The 23852-nt window shown below is 37.4% G+C and overlaps 1 protein-coding gene across 4 annotated transcripts in view; it reads right to left on the reverse strand.

Moving 5' to 3' along the window:
- Positions 1-23852, reverse strand: part of LOC138699679 (uncharacterized) — a 153031-nt gene that overhangs the window by 26729 nt on the left and 102450 nt on the right. For 3 of the 4 annotated variants that reach the window (XM_069825757.1, XM_069825739.1, XM_069825748.1), the window contains 2 exons: positions 12964-13262; positions 11393-11590 (listed from right to left, as the gene is read on the reverse strand). In XM_069825757.1, the coding sequence (XP_069681858.1) occupies positions 11393-11590; positions 12964-13251 (486 nt within the window). In that variant the 5' untranslated portion in view covers positions 13252-13262. The remainder of the gene's footprint in view (positions 1-11392; positions 11591-12963; positions 13263-23852) is intronic. The other variant, XM_069825766.1, reaches the window with a different exon arrangement.

The raw sequence follows: 23852 nt of genomic DNA on the forward strand, positions 1-23852 counted from the left end.
CGTGACATCAGGGTCAGAGCTAGAGATAACGCAATACAGGTATAACCTGTCTACTTAGCATTCACTATTGTGAATGCTTACATTTAAATACATTTATTTTAACATTATTTCCGTTCTCGTTCTCGTTCTCGTTGTCGTTTCCGTTACCGATTGGTTGTGAACTAGCCTTTATACCTTCACAATTCCCATGTTTATGTTTAACATTCAGGAGGGTGCAACTCACTCATTAAAAAAAAATATATGACATGTTTATATGAACTTTTTTCATTACAATGATGTCGAAATCAGATCCTATAGTATGGCACAATCTTCGTGAATCAGACTGTATATTTAAGAAAAACAGCAGAAATTATACAGGGTGAAAGTGAAATAACCACGCAAATTTTCAGAGCGAATTCCTCATGTTGTATATAACAAGAAAGTCTAATATCTGGTGGGAAGTTCGTAGTTTCCTCAATTTTTTTTTCTTTTTTGCCAAATGTTCATCACTCTAATTCGATAACTATTGTGCATATGATCGTGATTTTTGTCCATGTCGATAGAAAATGTAATAAAGAATTATTTATCCCTTTGGTGTATTTCAATATAATGGATGATTTTCGTGTAATTTGATTTAAAAAAAACACACATGTGAATTTAGTCTACAATGCGAAGAGGTTGCAGTTACAGAGGTAATGAGGAAGAAGTTTATCGTATTGCCTGACAGGCCAGAGTTCGCTTCCCTCCTGCACAAGTATTACGAGGAGAACCAGTACGATGTGTGTTGGTGTCTTGGAGCCTTCATACCGATTGATCGATATTCAGTGTGGGCTGTTATTGGATATCGCAATGCCAAAATATACTAACACGGAATATCTCTAGATGCTATTAATTTACGATGAAACAAGATGTAGTTCGCATATAGCTCAAGGGCTTTATGCAGAACGATATCCGGAGAGGAATGTGCTCAATTCAGACACTTATTGCGGTCTATTAGCGTGTCTGTGATACCGGTAGGGTAGTGTAATACCACGCTATCGTAATCGTGGGCTACAGAGGTTAGAGACAGTGTTGCCAGACGTCTAAAACTTGTAATTAATCGTGCATTTAATCATTATTTACTGACAAAATGTATTTTACGTTTTTTATTCGTTTCAATGTGCCCTAGCATTCCCTTCAATTAGCGTCGTTATTTCACTTTCAGCCTGTATTAATGGTGATGACATAAATCGTGAACATCCACACTTCAAAGTCTAGGCTAATGCAACTTTTATGGTGTAGCTAGAGCCGTATTTAGGAGTCTTTATGCGCCTGGGCAAAAACAATTATCGCCTCCTCTCCAAATAAATGATAGACAGGATTTACTTTAATTTTGACTCTTTGCACTTGCCTACAAACAATGCAATTTCTTGCATACTGAAATTATAAACAAAAATGATTACATAAAAATTTACATGATTAAATGGGCAAAAGAGTTTCTCCAAGACCCAGAACAGTAATTTAAATCACAAAATCCTTGCTCTGTCATTGACATACAGCAGTTTATACCAGAAACACGTTATGTTCCATTTCACTCAATTTTTGTAAAAGTTGAAAGAAACTTGTCGCTTCCTAAAACCTGCGCCTGGGCAAGTGGCCAATTTGCCACTCCTTAATTATACGGCTCTTGGTGTAACCAACTCTACATAAAGCTTTGGCAGTGACACTTGGATCCACTACGAGTCAGTCACAACGACGCCGATACTTAAAAACGAGATTTATGCATAAAGATACAAAAGCGAAACAATTCAATAATAAGTTAAAATTAAGCTCTCTGTATGTTTTGATAAATTATTAATTTTATTAATTGTACAGAAGCTCTGGACTTTAATATCACTATGACAATATAGACAGTAATTCTCAATTAGGGGGTCGTGGTCTGTTGGGTGTCCGAAGACCAGTTAATGGGGGGCCGCGAACAAAATAAAAATAAAATAATACCGGTAATAATAATAGTAATAATAATAATAATAATAATAATAATAATAATAATAATAATAATAATAATAATTGTTAAAAGTTGTTCTATGAAAATTTAAACATCAGACTATTTTGCCTTAAAAACATAACTAAATTGTTTTCTTTTTATAAATTAATACCAAATTTCACATTACAATGTTGTACATTCTACTCCACACCTTACGCCAGGGGGCCGCACTAAAATAATGTAAGGAAATGGGGGGTGGGGGCGCCTCGTCATCAGAAAGGTTGATAAACACTGCTGCAGACAACACAGGCGCTTCCCAATCAATTTATTTATTTTTTTTTTTTATTTTATTAGGTTATTTTACGACGCTTTATCAACATCTTAGGTTATTTAGCGTCTGAATGAGATGAAGGTGATAATGCCGGTGAAATGAGTCCGGGGTCCAACACCGAAAGTTACCCAGCACTTCCCAATCAAGTGGTTCGTATAGCGCGGGAGGAAATTTATTTCCATTCCACAGTACTGGATGTTCCTACCTTGTCTTGCACTTGTCCCGTAACATATCCGAGGCGACCTTGTATTGCGCTGAACACACGGTCAGAAAGGACCGCATTGTGAGTGTAGTGTAGGTCCATAGGTCCAGAGATACTTCCTTCCCTACAGTGGCGGTGCGTCAATAAGAGCACAAGAGCACGTGAACACCTTGTTTCCATTAATGCACGACTAGTTTTATTATTTAATACCGTATTGGCGTAGTGGGGATGTATATCTGGATCGAGTATTTTAAACTTCCCGCATAATCTTGCATAAACTTCATATGTAAACTTGGCAAAATCCGTTCACGTACAAGAAGTGCTCTTTTCAGGAAGGTTACAGAAATTTCACGCATGCGCGGGAAAAAATTGTCTTTCGCTGGCCGCTTATGACTCGTCAAGAGCACAAAGCATTAAGTGAACAGTGAATCTATCCTACAGATGTCAGGTGCATCGATGCCTATCGTTTACGTGCTACATCTCGAGGAGAAAATTTAATAAGTCTGCAGGTGTCAGCATGTCACTGTGGAACGTTTACTTCATGTGGATGTGTGTACAGTGCTGCTACGAGAGTGTAGCTTGTGAATTACTATACTTCAGTGTCGGCATATAGCATAGTTTGGCTTTCAAAAACGTGCTGGCCGAATGTGATGGTGGTATGAATTTAAATATCTGTATGGTGGTGTATTTTATTTAAGAATAATATTTACTGGCATGTATTTATAGTAATCAATCTATGCAATGGGATTACAGTACTGGTATAGGCTATAGTGTATCAGTGTGTTGTGAATCAAAATACTGTATATTATTGAACACACGCTTTTGTAAATTGTTTTATGTATTAATTTTTAACAAACGTAAACAATAAACTCTGTTCAAGTAATTTTGAAGAGTAAAGAACTGGGTAAACTGGCTTTCCTGAAAAAATTGGAAATAAAAAACTAGGTTTTATTATTATTATTATTATTATTATTATTATTATTATTATTATTATTATTATTATTATTATATGTTGTTTTGAATTTATATACGGTTTTTTCGACAGTCAAACATTGGAATCATGACATTTCATATTAGGCTAAAAACGTACGATTTCAAATTCTCTTCGATTTTGGAACGCCGAGGTAAAACAAAACAAAGAAAGAGAAATAATTTAGGCTTGACATAAAGTGGATAGGTCTCAGCAAGGATTCGTGGCTGTCTAGCAATATTGTTTGGAATTTGATAAATGAGGAACTATATTATTTCTAGAATTGACGGCAGTCTTTGTATGTAATAATTGTAAAACACACAAATGAATCGGTGTCGTAATATGTGCGCGAGTCACTGGGATCTCGGAGAAAACCCAGAGGCGAAATGAAAGCAGGATTCACTCTTCGCGGTTATCCGGGAAAGAAGGCGTCGTCGGGCCAACCGGCACCCACACTCTCGCGACGCCTCGGCCTCCGGCAGCAGGCGTACCACGATAGTGGTTCCCAACCTGTGGTTCACGAAGGTCCAATATGAAAGAGGTCCGGGGAACCAAGGTGTCTTTTCAAACAACATTTTAACTAAGTTTAACTTTATCACGTTCTGTGATTTTTATTGCCATTTTTGTACTATGACGTTAAAAGTTACCATTTTTTTTTAGTGGGAAGGAAAGAAATATCTGGGCCTTTCATCCTCTTAGAGAACACTTATACATTCAAATCTTTAACAACAAATATTTGACTTTTCTTACTCGTCCCCCTTTTTAGTTAGAGCAGTTTCAAGATGCTCGCTTTTCAGTTTTTCTCTTAATTTGAGTCGTATTTCTGGTGGGGAACCTAATAAAATTTTCAAATTTTTATTGTACAAAGAGTACTCTATGAGAGGTAACTGTAAAACAAAATTGGAGTTTGATATTTCATGGGGAACAAAGTTACAACAAAGAGAATTTAGTGAAAAATTAATTTATACTGTAGTAGGCTAATACTTGTACAATTAAATATTGCCATGTCTAACAAACTATCATATATACAGTTATTATTCTTACTAATTATATATTTTGTGTAAAAAGTCCAACACCAACAACTTTTAACCCAGATTTTCCCACCGTCCTTTTTTAAGGACAGTTGCAGTGCCTTCGGATATTATGTCATTGTTGGTGTTAGGGACATTTTATAAGTTATGCGATAATGTTGGTAGTATTTGTTAGCTTTAGAAAATATACGTTCCTTGTTTCAGTTTATTTCAACATCATTTAACCGATTTTTGAGAGTAACTAATGTGCTACTGTATTTTTATCACAAAAAAATTTTTGGGCTTATCTGGGTTAAGATATGCGTTGATTATGCAGTTCAGATATATTTCTTCAGACAATTTGTTGATCTATTTGTCGCCCAACGGTCGCTCTCTTGTACATATACAGTACACTGCACTGTGAACTTATGGTAATGTTGACAGTGACATGTGAGAAATGGTAACGAAATGAGTCCGAGGTCCAACGTCGAAAGTTACTGAGCAATTCTGCTTCAACTGCTTGAAGGCTTGGCTTGGCTTTACGAAAACTGCACCCGGACAGGTCCGTACATTTCGGCACGCTTTGGCCGATTGTGCGTTCTATACATGCAATGACTGTCCCAGTTCGACAGGTGGCCTGGATGAAATTCGTTGATCCGATACTGATAGGTGGGCAATCTGTCTCAGCCCCTGATAGAGATAGGTCCCATTCTCACACGAGTAGTTGATAAACCCCCACCCCTTTAACTAGGCTTTTAGTGAAACTGTGCCTCGAACTCCCCAACAGCTATTTTTTTTACCACACTATGTACAGTCTTAGAAAAAGTTTTGTTGCACAGATACTTTATAGTAGATAGTAGTATAATCTTGGTAGAGATAAGGCCATCAGGCCTTCTCTTCCCCTCTACCAGAGGATTACAACTACAATATTAAGAATACAATTACAATTAATATCTATTACAATTACAATGAAAATCAAAGTACTAAAAGATTGTCTGATTAGTAAAGGATAGACAATTTATTATAGAAGTTAAGAAATAAATATTTCTTTACTTAAGTACAAATTAAACCTAGGATTGTTGTTGTTGTTTAGTCAACTGTCCGAAGACAGATCTCAACCTGATACCAACAAGGCACCACTTATAAGGCAATAGGCCAGCAAATAATTAGGTAGGGTGGCCAGTTCCTTTCCTTCTCCATTGTATACATCGCCGATTAGCTATATATTACACTAATCAGACTTCAGATGCATACAAACAATTGTTCTTCCTCTAACACATATCGTCAAGTGAGATGTAATGCCTGAAAATAGATGTACGTATCAGCCAGAACCTCAATCAGAGGCAAAAACCTAGGATAATAAAATTATATAGTGATGAAATTACCGGATATGAAATATTTTGTGATAGAATAAGATAACTATTTACAAAAAGTCATGTTTGAATGAGTCTCAATTACTGATCAAGTGCCTAGTAAGTGTGCGTTTGAATTCAATTTTATTTCGACCGTCCCTGATGCTGGCAGGTAGCGAATTCCAGAGTATTGGCAGGGCTACTGTGAAAGAGGATGAGTATGTGGAGTCCCAGAAATGAGGCAGTTCGCTTGATCAGACATACAACGAAACAAAACTAATTTTATTACCTCAACTAGTCGTTCTCTAAAGCAGCGGTTCCCAAACTTTTTGAGCCACGGAGCCCTTTTTCAAGCAAAAGTTTCTCGTGGAGCCCCAAGAAAGGTTCAGTGTTTAGTTCTGTCTGTATATGTTCTATGAAATATAATACACATAATATGTATACGAAAGTATGCACAATAAGGTGTGTGTATATATATATATATATATATATATATATATATATATCAGTAGCGGCCGGTGATCCAAATCCTCGGTGAGGCCAGATGCAACTAGTTTAAGTGCCTCAGATAGAAAATGTTTATTTATGATATTAATTATTATTGTTGTTATATTATTAATATCATTATTACTGTATTATTATTATTATTATTATTATTATTATTATTATTATTATTATTATTACTACTACTACTAGTAATGAAAAATAATAATTTCACTCACCAAATAAGCTGTTATGCTGCGAGCTTCAGTGTGATGAAGCAACTCATATTATGTGTTGAAATTTCCCTTTCTTTCTTTTCGTTTTATTTTTTTCCCTTGACAGCAACGCACAAGGCCAACAGAGAAGTTTATTTTGTACCACATTACCACTTAACCATTTATGTTGCCCATACCAGGATGCAATAGAAACTCGCGTTTTAAGATTATCTGTCAGAAAAATTGTCAGCGATGTCGTAGGTATCTCGGTCGGCTCTCTCTTTATTTAAACTTCCTTTCTTTCAATATTATTTCTTCTCCAAAAAGCACACTCTAACAATGAATTAACTACACCAGCATTATTTCTCGCATTTGTTTCTGTTTATATTTTCCCGAAATACATAACAACATTGGCCCAGATTCACTACACGAAGTACAATAGTACAACGCCCTCGCTTAAGTCATAAACTAAGATATAAGAGGAGAGAATAGTGTGGGTCTCTGCCTGCCAAAGAGCTGGAATGTTTGTTATTTATGGCCTATTTAGGAAGAAAAGTCACCCTATTCCCACCCCACTCTACCCTTGAGGCCGGCCCATGGTTGAGAGGAGTGAAACCTGACCAGGCCAGACGAATTGTGCCTCAGTTACGTTTAAAGCGCAACGTCTAAAGCCCGCGAAGACAAACGAAAATCCAGAAGCAGACCCGGCACGAACGATCCTGGCCTCATGAACAAATTTCACTGCAAAACAGGTCTATATACATCACAAGCCAGACCCGACATGAGCGATCCTGGCCTCAGGAACAAATTTTACCGCAAAACAGGTCTATCTACGTCACAAAGTTTTCAAATGCTTCTATAGCGATATATGCTTCATTCAAATAACAGATAAATTACATAAAAACAAAATTTGATTTCAGTTAAGCCAAGTGACTGAGGCCCGGCCTCACTTGCCTCAGTCAATCAGCCGCCACTGATATATATATATATATATATATATATATATATATATATATATATATATATATATATATATAGGAAACAATAGTAAAAACGAACTGGAGACAATATTATTTAAATCTATAAAATGATAATTATAAGTAGTACCAGTAGTTAAGATATTTAGAAAATGTTACAATGTTACATTTAAACCCGAATTAATGTGAAGAATGTGCCTGTTTCTTACAACAGAGTTCGTCAATATCTGGTGTCAAAGAAGTCAGTTGAAGATGCATATCGTCTTCTGCATCCAAACAATTCAGCTTTTGAACTTAATATGGAAAGTTCCTCCCCTAACAGCCCAAAATTCGGGAAGTGGTTTGAGGGCGCATTGAGGACTGATAGTTTTGACTTCACTGGAAATGGATCTACTATCCACTCATATTTGTTTCAAATCGGTTCCTGAGTGTCCCTTTGAAAGTATGAATTCATATTTTAAAGCAAATTGTCAAGGTGCTATTTTATTATTGCTATGAATGAGTTATTCATTTTATGTTATTTTCTTCTATAAAGTTTGAAGTCAATGAGAAACATGTCAGATCCTTATTCTAGACTCTTTCCATGTAGAACGTTATTTTTGTCTTCAATGCGGCAATTTTGTCATTAGCATTGAATATAGCCTTCTGTTCCCCTTGTATGGATTGCTAAATTCGTTAATTTTTTTTAATGTGTGCCAAGTAACATAATTTGCACAACCATTCCTAAGCATTCAAATAATCTGCTAGCAAACACTTTAGGTCATTCAAAAGTGAAGACAACGCTTATCAAGCGACAACCAGCGCACCTCTGTGTGTAATAAATAACTAATAACAATGACTTGTGTATACTTCCCATATCTTCATACAGGATTTTGAGTAGCCTACACTGCAAAGGTCGTGCCTTAACAAAATTGATAATTTAGGCGACGTTGTGTAGTACTCGCTTTAATAATGTTAGTATTTTTTTTTTCGTTGCGAGGGCGTGTCGGTGTAGTGCACAATGACTACTTGTACATTTTTTTTCAAACTTTCTTGACTCTTGTAACAGTGCCAGAAACAGGACCTACCATGGTCTTTGCTTCATCTGTGCATACGTCAATGCAATTGTCTCATGGTATCGATGAAGGAGGATAGAACAGAGAAAAATTCTCTTCAGCACCATGACTCGAACCCAGGTTTTCAGCTCTACGTGCTGACACTTTATCCACTAAGCCACATCGGATTCCAGTTCCAATGCCAGATCGAATCCCTTCAGTTTAAGTTCTGTCTCTCAGTTTTACCTTTGGTGCCTACCCTCATGTACTGTATGACAGTCGCACAATATCCAATGCACTATGTACAGAGGTACACTTATTACGAGTGACTAAGTGCCCGGGATCCGACGGGATGAGCGCCGTCTTCAATCACTAAGTGATTATTTACGCATATCATATTATTATGATGTACTTCGGTACATCATAATAATACCATGGTGTCGAGTTTTCAGTTGAAGACATCTATCAGGGAAAAAAAACAAATTCAGTATCGCTTGTAGAGGATGGCAATGGCTTGCAGATCAAAATATCTTCATGAAAAGAGCCTGAAAATTCGTACCGCACAAACGTCATTAGCACAGCTAATCCGACAATGTCCGTGGATTCGTCAAGTTGTAGCAAAAATTTCGTTTGACTGACACGGGAAATTATGGTATTTTTAACATCATTTGATAGATCCTGGATCCAATTACACACAGTGTTATTTGATAAGAGCACACTGGAGATCAAGTTTGTATTTTTTCGTCCACTATGCACTTCACTATCTTCACTAACAGTGGTTTTATAAGAATTTCGGCAAGGATGTCAGGTTTACCAGTAAGACCCAGGTCATGACTAACCAAGTACGACGCTTCCAGTGCTTTATACAGAGTGATTTATATAGAACTGACACATTTCTTTCATTAATTGTTTCAAAATGAATTGTGCTAGCGACATCATATTATACCTAAAATGTAGAGGAATTTTGGGAATGTCCTCCATCCTGCATAAGGCACAACTCAACACGTCGTTCCATGTTACTGGCCACTCGTTGGAGGACTCTGTTGTCAATAGCTTGAATTTCCTTTGTGATGTTGTGCTTTAGATCGTCCAATGTCTGGGGACGTGTGGCGTAAACCCTGTCTTTTAAGTAACCCCATAGAAAGAAGTCCGGCGTTGTCAAATCCGGAGATCTCGGTGGCCACAGGTTCCTGGAAATTATTCAGTCGTCAAAGAAACTTGCAGTTAGTTCCATGGATTCATATGATGTATGGCATGTAGCGCCATCTTGCTGAAAATATCCTTGACTCAGCTCTACATCGTCCACTTGCTCAAGAAACTCCATGAAAATCAGTCGGTACTCTGCAGTGTTCACAGCCTGGTTAAAAAAAAATTGGCATCACTATTCTCTGTGCGGATATTGCGCACCAAACTCCGAGTTTAACCGGGTGCATAGATGCTTCATGGATGACATGTGGATTTTCGATGGCCCAATGGCGTGAGTTCTGTGAGTTCACATAACCGGATAAATGGAACCATGCTTCATCTGTGAACCATGTGATGGACAATATGGCAGGTTTTTGCACAATGAACGTCTGAAACCAACGACAATAATTCAATCTTTTATCCTTATCTGGTTCCTATAGCTGATGAACAACCGTAACCAGTGGCGGCTCGTGATAAAATATTATGTTTGTTCACAATTTTGTGGTTCCAAAATCGAAGAGAATTTGAAATCGTACGTTTAGTCTAATATGAAATGCCATGATTCCAATGTTTCACTATCGAAAAAAACCGTATATAAATTCAAAACAACATATAACAATAATAATAATAATAATAATAATAATAATAATAATAATAATAATAATAATAATAATGAAACCCACTCTTTTTATTTCCAATTTTTCCTGGTTAGCCAGTTTACCCAGTTCTTTACTGTTCAAAATTACTTGAACAGAGTTCATTGTTTACGTTTGTTAAAAATTAATACATACCACAGTGCCGTTATTTACAAACGCGTGTGTTCAGTAATATATTTTGATTCACAACACACTGATACACTATAGCCTATACCAGTACTGTAATCCCATTCGCATAGATTGATTACTATAAATACATGCCAGTAAATATTATTCTTAAATATCATACACTACCGTACATATACTTAAATTCATACCACCACCACAGTCAGTCAGCACGTGTTTGAAAGTCAAACTATGCTATTATGCCGACACTGAAGTATAGTAATTCACAAACTACACTCTCGTAGCAGCACTGTACACACATCCGCGTAAAGTAAACGTTCCTACAGTCAGATGCTGACATCTACAGGCTATTAAATTTCCTCCTTGAGATATAGCACGTGAACGATAGCATCGATGGACCTGACATCTGTAGGATAGATACTCATCATGTTCACTTAACGCTTTGTGCTCTTGACGAGTCATAAGCGGCCAGCGAAAGACAATTTTCTCCCGCGCATGCGTGAAATTCCTGTAACCATCTCGAAAAGAGCACGGCTTGTACGTGAACGGATGTTGCCAAGTTTACATAAGAAGTTTATGCAAGATACGGGAAGTTTAAAATACTCGATTCTGATATTATACATCCCCACTACGTTAATACGGTATCAAATAATAAAACTAGTCGTGCATTAATGGAAACAAGCTGTTCACGTGCTCCTGTGCTCTTATTGACGCACCGCCACTGACCGTAACCCTATATGGCTTTAGGCCTGCACTTTTCGCAGCTCTCTGACACATTGAGTAGGTGTACCCTGTCTCCTGCGACAAACGTCTTAATGATTTTTTGGGTGACTGCTCCAGTCGTGCTCTTACGTCAACAACAACCGTGGGAAGCCTAGATGAACGATGCTTGATCTTTTCACTCACCAGAGATCCAGTTGTTTCCAATTCGTTTACCAGTCCCAGTATTGTGTTTCTTTTGGGAGGATTGTGAACACCAAATTCTCTCTGGTATGCCCTTTGAGTAGCTGTAATTGAATTCGTAATCCAGTATTGCTTCACAAGGAAGAGTCGTTGATTTAATGTGTACTGCATTTTCACGTTGACACAAAATGTCGAAAACAGCTGCCAACAATAGGAATAAAACATAAACATCTGCGCATCTAGTGCTGCCAACAATAGGAATAGAACATAAACATCTGCGCATCTAGTGACAAGGAATCGAAACTCCAAAACATGCTGCTTAATTTGGTGCTAAAATTGAGTCAGTGCTGCCAACAATAGGAATAAAACATAAACATCTGCGCATCTAGTGACAAGGAATCGAAACTCCAGAACATTCTGCTTAATTTGGTGCTAAAATTGGGTCATTGAATGAATTTCCAACGGAATAATTAAAGAAAGAAATGTGTCAGTTCTATATAAATCGCTCTGTATTTATTTGTCTTTACATGAGATAACATTTTTGTTTGAGCTGCATGGAGTTCATCACATTTTCTTTTGAAATAGTCTGCAGTTTTATTTGTGAAGTCAGGATGAGTTTCGAAATGCTGTCTAAGCTTGGCAGGTAACATAGAAATATTGGGCAAAACTTTGTTACGGTTCACACACTGTGGACGTCCATCAGCAAATTCAGTGAATCCCGTATCAAAATATGAAACACAATATTTTCGTTTTTTACTTCCTTTGGTTACCTCTACACTAGGCATCGTAAACTCTGAAGTAGGATCACGTGCAGCATATTCTGAACTCAATCCCAAATAATTCGCACTATCTTCTTCGAAAGTAAGGTTACAGCTAATGTTATCCCCCTTTGACTGAGCACTGATTGATGGCTGATGACTCTAGCAAATCTATTATTCCTGCTTCTATCTAGCAAGAATAAATCAAACTACTTTCTGAAAAAGTACTATTCGCTTAATGGAAGTAGTTTACGTTTTTCGCACTAGCGACTAGATGAAAGCAAAAATTTTTGTCATTTTCATAACTGCCGCGGTCGGAGCCCCTGAGACTCACTTGCGGAGCCCCAAGGGCTCCGCGGAGCACACTTTGGGAACCGCTGCTCTAAAGTATTTGTGCGATAAAACTTTTTTCTAAGACTGTACATAAGATGTAATAAAAAGATTTTGTATAGGCTATCTACGTTAGTTTTTTTTTTTGTTTAAAATAATCAAAACAAACTGTGCAAAAAGTAGAATTTATTTTACAGTTTTCTGAAAGTAATAATGTAATGAGCGGCGACGTGTACTAGACGACGGGGTATTGCATGGTGTGAGGCAACAAGATGTAACGTCCACCGTTACCAACTATCTTCGCGTACCCTTGAGCGGACCGACGCGTACCCGTACTCAAGGTTGGGAACCGCTGAGCTGCTCCACAGCAATGGACCCGGAAAACAGTTAGGCTACATATATAATATACGACCAAGTATATCTTATTATGAATTCTTTGCATACGTTATCGCACTGTAACTTCAATGCGTCCTAATTTATACAAACCTGTGTTTTGAGACCTCGGAAAAAAGTCTCCACCTGAAGCCTTTCTTGATCCGTTACTTGAAGACGTTCCTCAGCCGTTGAACTACTGCTGCTACTGCTGACATCTGTTGCAGTTTCAGATCCATCCAGAGAACTGACACGCCGCCTATTCTGTTGCTGCAGCAGGAGGCCGTGGTAGGAATCATACTTGCTAGTAAGATGATGAACTGCTTTTTCCTCTGCTGATTCTTCAGGAAAACGTTTTTCAAGCTGCGGGCAGGAAGCGTATTGGAGACCTCCGGCCTTCATGGTGCCTTATGCTGTAACAAAAAGAAAATAACATACTGTAGTAATGGTTGGAGTGAATGAATAATATGGTACAGAAGCGGTCATTAGTATTCCTGGTCAAAGTCGATATCGGCTTTAATTATTATTGCCGTACGTGAAGTTCTGTTCGGAAACGCAAGACATACCGGTATACACATAAGGTATTATAAAGCTTAATATCGTTGTATAATCATATCAGCGTTCAGCTTGTTTGTCTAGGTTTTGAATAAATTACCTATAGAGAATAACATTTAAAAATATCATGTACTATACGTCCGAGGTGACGCGTGGCCGCATAGTAGCAATGTGGGAAGCAGGTCTACCTATAAATCAGAGGATAAACGCCGACGAAGACCTCTGTATCCCATCATGTTTCCAAGAAAACAAGTGACGAAGCTAAGGTGTAAAAATAGGCTGAAAAAATTTGCTTACCTTTTATCTTTTTATAGATCAGATGTTTCTCAGCTTTTTAATCAAATTTTTTGACAGAGACCCCACAAGAAGATGATGACCACTCATTTTCATCCCCCAAAAGAATAAAGGCATAACAATATAACTTATTTGTCTCAAAGCATCCTGTTATCCAAGGATATTCCTTATACCTCGACAATTGAAAATTCTATTTTGTCTTCGTCCATCCGATATTTCAGTATTTACCTACAGTAAATGTGGTGTTGATCTCCTATCTTTATAAGAAATTTTGTTTCATATGTCTAACGCTTTGTCTTTTAATTCTACAAATAATGACCTCAATGTTCTCTCAGTATGAGCAATTTTACATAAAATTAATATGCAACACACACGTACACACACACGCATGCACTTTTGATTAAACTAACATTCAACAACGCAGCGCATACACAGGATATCAATATACCGCAAAGTATTATAGTTGAGCTAGCCGTGTTTCGTGCCGAGATGTAGTGAATCGATACCCTCCTCTCCGGTCCTCCCTTAAGCTTGCGAGTTAAGATCGTAGCCATGCATTTAGAGGTTTCTGCCACAAGCCTTTCACGCTGAACTCTCTATCCTGAAATGACTGCGAACAGTGAACTTAATATATGGAAGTATCGGAATGCCACTACTACAAAAGAATAAAAAGTTCTCTAGGAAATACTAAGGAACGCTTCTGCGCATGTTAATGCTATGTATAATCTATAAAATAATATGAATCTGAAAATATGTTTCAAGATGTAGGCTATGCATGATGAAAGTATCTACTGTATAGGAAACCTCTTATAAAACTGATAAAATAATAATGATTTTACGGAGGAAAGGCCCAAATGTGAGCATCGCAACTTCGAACGGGCTTATCGTGCTTACCATTCCCTTATGTGAGAATGGTTTCCTGAGTTCGAATGGCCGCTTTCTTGTCGATATCGTGATCACCCATCAGCCATACGACATCATCTGTCGACTCAGCTGTGTAGTGTGTAGGCCCTTTGAAGTTTCGCTAGAGCGCTCTTTCACCCCGAGAGCATTGGCAACTTCGTACAATACTATGCCTCAACTGATGCCATTTATTGCAGCATTGTGGGTAGATACCATTGAAATGATGATGAATATTGAAATTCAGAGTGACTGTGGAATGATGGAGAAAAACGGGCGAACTCACGCGCTTTTGGAAATTATCACCCTCGGCGAAATTTCCACTCGCGTATAAAATCTAATATTATTCTGTTATAATATAACTTCACTTAAATTACTATTTCATCTATGTGATGAAGTATCTCATTACATTTTAATGAATGTCATGAACTTTGAAAATTACGTAACAAAAGCGGATAGAGTTATAAAATTATTCAAACTTAACTAATGAAGTTCCATTGAACACCATATCAACCAGCGTTTTAATATGACAGTGTAAAAGGCCGGTATTGGAGTGCATGGCAATAAATAATGGTGTATTTCTAACAAAAAACTGCCCTTGTTCTGGGATTTAGGTATTACCGGTAGTAGTTGTCTTCGTCATCATCATCATCATCATTTCCGCAGGAATACTCATGGAATGACAGACGAGAATATATGAGTTCGAATCTAGATACATAGATTGTTCGGTCTGCGGAGTAGATCTCATTAGGAAGTTGTTTAAATATGAATAAAATATTTCTTCTTATAAATGCAAAATTTGACGATAATATGAAAATCAAAGAAGTGCTCTGGCACCGCCCGGCCTCGAAAAATAGTACTCTGGCGCCGCCAGCCCTGAAATACACCCTGGTGACAGGACGAGCTAATTAGAAGTAAACATGTCCATTACAAACACGGTATGCTCGTAGACAAGACTGGAAGACTAGTGGCAAGTCGAGCGAGCAAATGAAGTGTCTTGCAGTATTCAAAACATCTTCTTGCTTGATCTATAAAATTACAAAAACGTTCGATCATGGGTGGCATAGCCGAAGTGGCATTCTGTCTCTTATTCGGGAGATTCGTGGTTCAAGCTCTGATACAGAATAGTATGTTTCTCGTGGATTTATGTAATATTTGAATGCAACTGCTGGGTTAGTATTTTTGAGACAGGCCACAACAGACTGCGTGCACAATCTTTCCCTATTCTTTGATCGTAAGTAGTGTTATCTATTAGATGATGTAAGGGAGATAACATAATTATAATCTCTTAAAAATGCTAACATATTCCTCAGTTAATTGTATAGTTTGAGTAGAAGCAGGTGTATGTATTGTAGGAAAAATTATGAACATTATATATTTTTAACGTATGAAGGAAAACTGAATTTCGTTCTTCTATAGCGATTATTTCTAGGTAAATTATCGTAATAAACATTCACTACGCTTTACTAAAAACCGAAAGCTTTAAGAAGGATAATTTTGAAAACTGATACCAATTCACCGTAACTCATTTCCTAAACCTATTATGTAACATGTTCTAAATCTGTCTCGGATTTGGTAAATGTACTTAAAAAGTAATAATACTACTGAAAAATAAACTACTCAAACTACTTGAAGTTTTAAAACAGAAAATCTAACAAGGGAACATCACACAATGTTAAGAAAACTTTCAAACAATTTATACACCATTCGAAAGAACATCCTTAAATATGTTGAAATCTCTAATATTACATCCTGCGATGCACATATGAACGAGCTAGAGAGTTAAAGAGGCGGGGTTGGGAGTCTCCACCACTGTCGTCTCCACCATCTAATGGGTTGTCTATTAAGTCTGTTTCGGCGCGAGGATTGAATACGTAAGAAACAGCGTAGGGAGCGAGCACTCTATGCTAAGCAAAGGTCTAAACAATTTATACATCAATTTGGAAATATGGTTCTGGGACGTATTAAAACTGCTAATTTTACATAGCCACCTGCTGTTATATTGTGAGCGTGCGGTTGATGGTCGGAGGGGGGAGAGGGAATTTTAAACACATTATAATGAGTCAGTGAATGCGTAAGAAATTCTCTAAACAAGCATAGAATCAAACACGTACTCACCAATAATGTGACAGATTCTGATTATTCCCCTTGAACAAATTTATTGTATTAGAAGGGCAATTGGTAGGCCTAGATGTGAATTTCATTTGGAAGAAAGTTAGTGTCATCAACTCTCTTTGGTGAAGTATGGTTGGTGTAAGAATTTTTGTGTTTCGAACACTGTTTTGTTAACTATCATTGTCATTCACAGGAGAATGAATCTGTTCGGGCCTCGCGTTCGTCACGTCAAACGTAACAGTCTCCCATTGGATGGCGGAGATCTCCTCCCTCGCCTCTTTAACTCTCTCTAGCTCGTTCATGGGCCGTAAGAATAAAGTTGAGCATATCCTTTTACTCCACTATTTTGAAGGATGTGCTTCAGATTTTAATAATAAAAAGCAGAGCACAACCTTCTCCTCCTGATGGCGCAATAGGAAAAGAGCACTTGCTTCACAGGAAGAAGCATTTGCTTGAAGCTGAACCTCTTGCTTCAAAATTAGAAAAAATGTATGAATAAAGTGAAGCATATCCTTCGATTCAGTAGCATATCCTTCTAAAAAGTGAAGTCTGGTCAGAAGCAGACTCATCTCTGTGATGGTTGAATTACCAGTCGCATTACGACGTGAAAAGTACTACAAATTACGGTGGTGTGCTGTTAGGGAGTAATATAAGAGTTTATGTACACTTAATGAAGAAAATGTCAATGGATTAATCCGATTTTTTGGAAGAAACACAGGGGAGAAGAGGAGGGACATTCTCGGAAATAGCCGCCTCTTTAGCACAAGTGCTAGCTGCTGTTTTCAATCCAACAAGCCTGGATTCGATCCCCGTCTAGATCATGATGGAATATGTGGTTGAAAAATCAGACGTTGCAAAGGATTTTCTCGGGATACTCCCATTTCCCTCTATCATTTCATTTCATCTATTATCTGCAATAGTAAAAATAGGTTAGTGTAAAGTCTTGGGAGTTTCCGATGCTGATATAGGAAGGGCTTGGGGCCTGGAGCCCCTGCGGTTTATCAGGCTACTCGTCGTGAAACGAGACCTGGCTGTATCTGGAGCTGAGGCAGGTTGGCCAACTTATCAGCGTCGGATTCATGGATTCCACCGAAGCCACCGTCGGACTTGAACAATTATCGGATATAGGCCTATAGAGCTCACAATGGACCAAACCGTGCCTAAGTGTGCGGACTCGTATCGGATCCAGCCCTCTTAAAGCCAGTCAGACATCCTGGGAAATGTAGATGATAATTTTATTTTATTTGTTATTTATTTATTTTTATTTTTTTTTTTGGAGTTTATGGTCGATCCCAGATTCTAGTCAGGTATTGCAGAAGAGATGGATATGCATGGTACCAATATGAGTAAAACTGTTATTAGTGTAAAAGTAAAAAGTAAGTCCATGACGTTACAGCCCATGAAGGGCCAATACCGACCAGCCGGCTGCTGGCCTCACGTCCACATGCCGAAGCAGAGGTGGACGATCATCCAACCAGAATGGAGATAACGTGTGGTTAGCACTATGATCCCCCCAGCCGATATAGCTGGTTTGCAAAATCGGATTTTCGCTTCCTATCGTAGCTCCCCAAGTGCATTACGATGCTGGGTGGGCACCGGTCCCATACACTGGCCGAAATTTCATGAGAAATGTCTTCCCCTATGAGGACTCAAACCAGCGTGCATTCCGTAATGCGAGTCCTACGCAGGATGCCTTAGACCACGATGCCAAGGCGCGGGACCTGTTATTAGTGTATCAAAAAAAATAATAGAAAAAGCGAACATATGGCTCAAGTTGTCAACAGCATTACAAGATACGTACAACTGTTGCAATAACTGAATAGTTATAGAAATTTAATTTTCCGAATGCTGTTAGTGTATTAGACTGAACTCGTGTGTATTCCTAAACCTATACAGCATGCTGGTATGATCATGGAATGATGAGCATGTTGCAGGCTACATGCAATGCAAAAGAATGCTTTACGAGTGTTACAGCTAGTTGGCCAGGGCCCGTTCATGACTATACAGTAGAATAAGGACAAATTTATCAGTTCGTGATGTGTTAAGTGGATTTAAAAATACTGTCCTACTGGGTGACGGCTTGGAATCATGGCTCATGGTATCATATCGAAATCGGATTTTAAAATAAAGAGACAGTTATTTTATAACAGAACTTCCATTTGGCCAACTAAGAAGTAGGTTTTCTATTCTACAATACACCTGTACAATCGCTGCCTCAAACGTCCCAACAATCAATGTTTGTTGCTTTGTGTTGCACAATGTAGGCTAGAGAAGTACCTAGATGATCATGATTATGACTTTACAGAAACTATACAGGATTTAAATGAAGATGAAAATACTTTAGAGCCAGAGGAACCTGCCACTGGAAGGACTTCAAATCTGTTCACGTCACTGCATTGATATAATTTTTCTACTCATATTTTATTGATGCACACAGATTAACGCAGAAACTTTAATTAACTATCATTATCTCTCACACTCACAGTAGGCGCAATTATATTTAATAATATTATTATGACCACTGCAAAGACGCATGTTAGGAGTAAGTTATTAGTATGCCGAATTTTCTTCGAAATATTTGATCATTTTCTGAAATGCTGTCTCTTTTTTTTTCCTTTGCACTTCTGAAACTTGTGACTTTTTTTATAATATTCCGGGATGTGTAGCTAAAAATATCATTGTACTTTCAAGGGGCTCACAGCTACCGCTGTCTGAATCAGAAGATCCAGTTTTAATCACGCGGAATCTTTACCTAGTTGTGATTCAAATAAGTGTGGTCTATTAGCATCAGAAGGAAAGTTGCTGTGTCATTGGGAGGCCCGCCGTTGCTGCTTATCGCGTTCCTTTATGAAACCGAACACCCGCACTCAGTTGACAAAGAGCGCCGACAAATACACAGTATTGCAACATGAAACGACACAACAACTTTTAAGAGCACATGCTCCTGTCTAAGAAGCAGAAGGTTGAAGGATAAGGTAGAGGTTATTCTTACAATTCGAAGCATATGCTTATACTTCAACCTCTTGCTTCGGAGCACATCCTTATACTTCAACCTTTTGCTTCAAAGGAAATCCTTCAGTTTTATTCATATGGCCATGTGCATCGCAGGATGTATTATTAGATATTCCACCATTTTTCAGGATATTCTTTCGAATGGTGTATAAATTGTTTGGAAGTTTTCTTAACATTGAGTGACGTTCCCTTATAAGGGCTACCGGTGTTTCACTAAAGTGCCTAAAATTTTTGTTAGCCACGATAATTTCTATATTATCGAACTCAAGTACTTTACCTAAAAATGAACGCATGAGTCAAATTAGCACCATTTCGAGGCGCTTATAGTGTAACTTAAGTTAAATGCTAAGCATTCATTTTCTGAATGGAGTAAAGTTTTCCATTGCCATAATAGGATCATACGCAAAAAAGTACATGGTTACACAAGTGCAGAGTCGATTGTTCGCGGAAATTATATAAACATCGAGGCCTATTAAGGAACATGAACGGAAAATTCGAAGACGGTACAGACAACTGAGAAGACAATTAATTATTTGAATAATACAATTCAAAGTCTTAATTGACAATATCTTCAGTTGTAACAAACTCTGTACAATCAATGATCGAATGAATTACTAAACAGCGTAAATATTTTATTGCTCGTATACTGACAATCATCTATTGTGATCTGATGTTCCACTTTTGTAACGTTAGCCTCTTTTCTGATCATTACAAGCTGTAGGCTGTAGAGCACTGCCCCAGTTTGCTATGCGGGCGACGTCATTGTTTAATTACTGTGATGATATTGTGTTCGCTAGCTAAAAATGGCGTGGGTGGCGGTAGAAACACGACACGCGCACAGACTTGTGGGAAAATCAGCAGCTGCTGAGATGCATGTGCAACACATCTGCACAAATTCAGTCACTTTTGTCTCGTAGAATCACGCGTATTCGGGATGTGTTTACTTATATGACACTAGCCAATAGGAGAGGTGCAGTGTTGCCGCATAATAATAATAATAATAATAATAATAATAATAATAATAATAATAATAACAATAATAACAATAATAATAATTTATTGATCCTGTTGATTGATTTACATCAATATAGGGCAAGTCAATTTAACATATTACTAAATACAGAGTGTCTCTAAATAATGTTAACACTTATATGAGTAATGCACATTTTTTGTGAAATTGCTTCTATTACATCCGTTGTTCTCTCTCGCGAATCGTTAACATTACGTGGCTTGGTTGCATAAACGCGGTCTTTCAGTATACCCCACAACCAAAAATCGCAGGGCGAACGTGCTGGCCATTACACTGGTCCTCCTCTACCAATCCATCTTCGTTGCCTGTGATATGGCTACAACCAAATATCCTTCCTAAAGATCTTCCATTCAGTTGACCTGGAGAGATAGATTCTACACTGTATCGTCTTGTTGATTTGCTTGGATTACGTAAGAAAGCCTCTCGTACAGGAACTATGTTGTCAAGGGCCTGGCCTGTAGGAGAGAGGGAGGCAGGTTGGCTCAAATTTTACGTTTCATTTTCTTCTGTAATTTGCATAGCATTTTATGAAATCCTTAAAGATGGTCGTTCTACGTGGTTCTTTGACTGAGTGGATAGATATTTGAATTTAAATATCACCACGATTTAGATTTGAAATTTTGTATTGTTTTGAAACGTGCAGATTGAGTAACTTATCCCACCCTGAAGGCAGATTGACACATGGTATGGGGTAAATTGGCTACATGTTAAATAAGAGCAAACTGCATATAAGACTAAGGTCCCTGAGCCAAATAACGCCATGTAAACCTTTAACGCCACCCTATTAATTTTTGTTAACGACACAAGTTTTCGGTAGTGCACTACTGTAGCCTGCATTCGCTTGCAATCTAGTGATGAAATGAGTTACTAGCTGTCCGCTGACATTTACGAGTGACAAGATATTCCATCATTTTCCTGTTGTGTGTTGATAGTGAATGGCTGTTCTTATATCAAGGTAAGAGGCAATATTTTATTTTGTGTGTTTAGCAAATAATAACTATATTAAACTATATATTTTCGTGATCCTTAAACATTTTTCTATGCATAGAAAGTATTTGCTATCTATAAAATTTGAAAATGTTAGAGGAACAGACGTGTCATGTTATCAAGAACTGAGCAGCGCTTTAACGCCATGTGGCGTTAAAGGTCTACAGACAAAATTTTAGGTTATGTTAGTAAGGTACTCAAGTACTCAGGCTGACAGTACAGCATCAGCAGACTGTTCTGGGTAGGAGAGGTGCAAGAAAGAGCATCTGGTTGCATTTGAGCACGCAGAAAATGTCACAATACATTTATTGTTACATGCGCTAATGCTCTTTGTACACGTATGGTTATCTTCAAAAGCCAGCGTTTGTAGCCGGAGTGGGAGACAGTTATGCCTCTTGGAACAGAGACTGTCATGAGTGCCAAGGGCTCTATGACAACTGCTGTATTCGTCCACTGGCTTGATCAATTCGCCCGATATAAGGTGGCAGGAGAGGTGGTGTTGATATTTGATGGAGCATCACCTCATCTGGACGCAAACATTACAAGTGCCACTGATAATTACGGAACCACACTGTATTGCCTTTCCAGTAATGCAACACATGAGCTGCAACCTATGGATGTGTTTTATATGTGAAGAAGATCGCGTTGGGAACATGTCATTTTGTTCATATTGTGCGAGGTATTTACACGATAAGTGTGAAAACATAAGGAAAATCACTAAGCTTTCAACTTACAAATATTCAGAATGTGCAGTGATGATATTGGTTCATTTGCTTATCGAACTCTTAATTTCTTTTTATTTTACATAACTCAATTTTTTTGTTTTACTTATTGGAAAACATTCATATTAAACTAAGGTAAATGCTTTTGTGTTTAATAACTTTCTCTTGTGTCACATTGTCTCTTTTTTAAAGTAAGGAGTCATTGGAAAACACATTTTCCTAATCCATCTGGTGTTTCAGTTTCAGATACAGGATCTTTAATTAGTATTGAGTGATTCTGTATCTTTTATTAACAGAAACTCAAATTCAGTTGCTTAGTTCAATTTGTGTTGCTTAGGAAAAATAATTCATTAATAATTATAAGTGTATAGGTTACTAGAAAATAGGTGGCGTTAATTGGACACCCTGGTCCTAATAACGCCAGTTTACAAAGTTTTCCTGTTTGAGTTCTAATTCTTGTTCGGTATATAATATATCCATTTACATTGTGCTATTTTGTAAAGATAAGATTACAGTTTCTATTTCATAATGTTCGTGTTTGTACGTAACATATTTCCGGAGCAAAAGAGACTGAAGTGTTAAGGTGGCGTTATTTGGTACGTGTACCTTAGTTTCTTTTTAAATTTAGAATTAATTTCTTTACACAGGCAAATGAGTCAATATGATGAAAGCACTCTGATAAAAGAACTGAGTCCTAGAAAAATAAGGTAGAAAAATTAATTTTGAACTTGTAAATGATTATATATCATATTATCTTATTATTAAACATATCAGAGAAGGAGTTTATGCGTACAAAGTTTCCGTTTCCTTCTGTAAAATTTTTATGTGCCATAATTTACATTCCAGGCACTGTCACCTGGTGCACATTCTGAGTAAGATTTAACACAATACAGGCAATATGTCTCTCTGTCTTCTCGTTACTTTCCTTTCTTCAATTATTCTTTATCTTTCGACTGGTCTTAAGATTCCTTTTCTCACTACTAAAATCTCCTCCTGTATTTTTGTTGAACAAATTCATTATCCTTTTTCGATATCCTCTCCTCTAGTGCTTTCTTAACTGCAGAGTCGGTAAATATCATAATAGACAAATTCTCTCTTATGTCCTCATCCGTAACTTACCTACAATACCGAGTGGGAGCCTGGAATTGGATATTAAAATCCTTAGCCCCTTGGCCACACTTCTGTTTTCTAACTTTTACAGCACTGACAGCTCGTAGCATCATATTATCAGTAGAAGTAGTTGCTCTGTCAGCTTTTTTAAAAACCTCATTTTCTCATTCACTGCAATGAACATATATTTTTATATGTACAATTAATTAAATTTAACTTATATAGGCCTAATAACAAATTGTATGAATAAGTAAATTATCTATTGTATAATTTATATA

The sequence above is a fragment of the Periplaneta americana genome, chromosome 1, assembly GCF_040183065.1.
Source record: "Periplaneta americana isolate PAMFEO1 chromosome 1, P.americana_PAMFEO1_priV1, whole genome shotgun sequence".
NCBI classification, from domain to species: Eukaryota; Metazoa; Arthropoda; class Insecta; order Blattodea; family Blattidae; genus Periplaneta; species Periplaneta americana.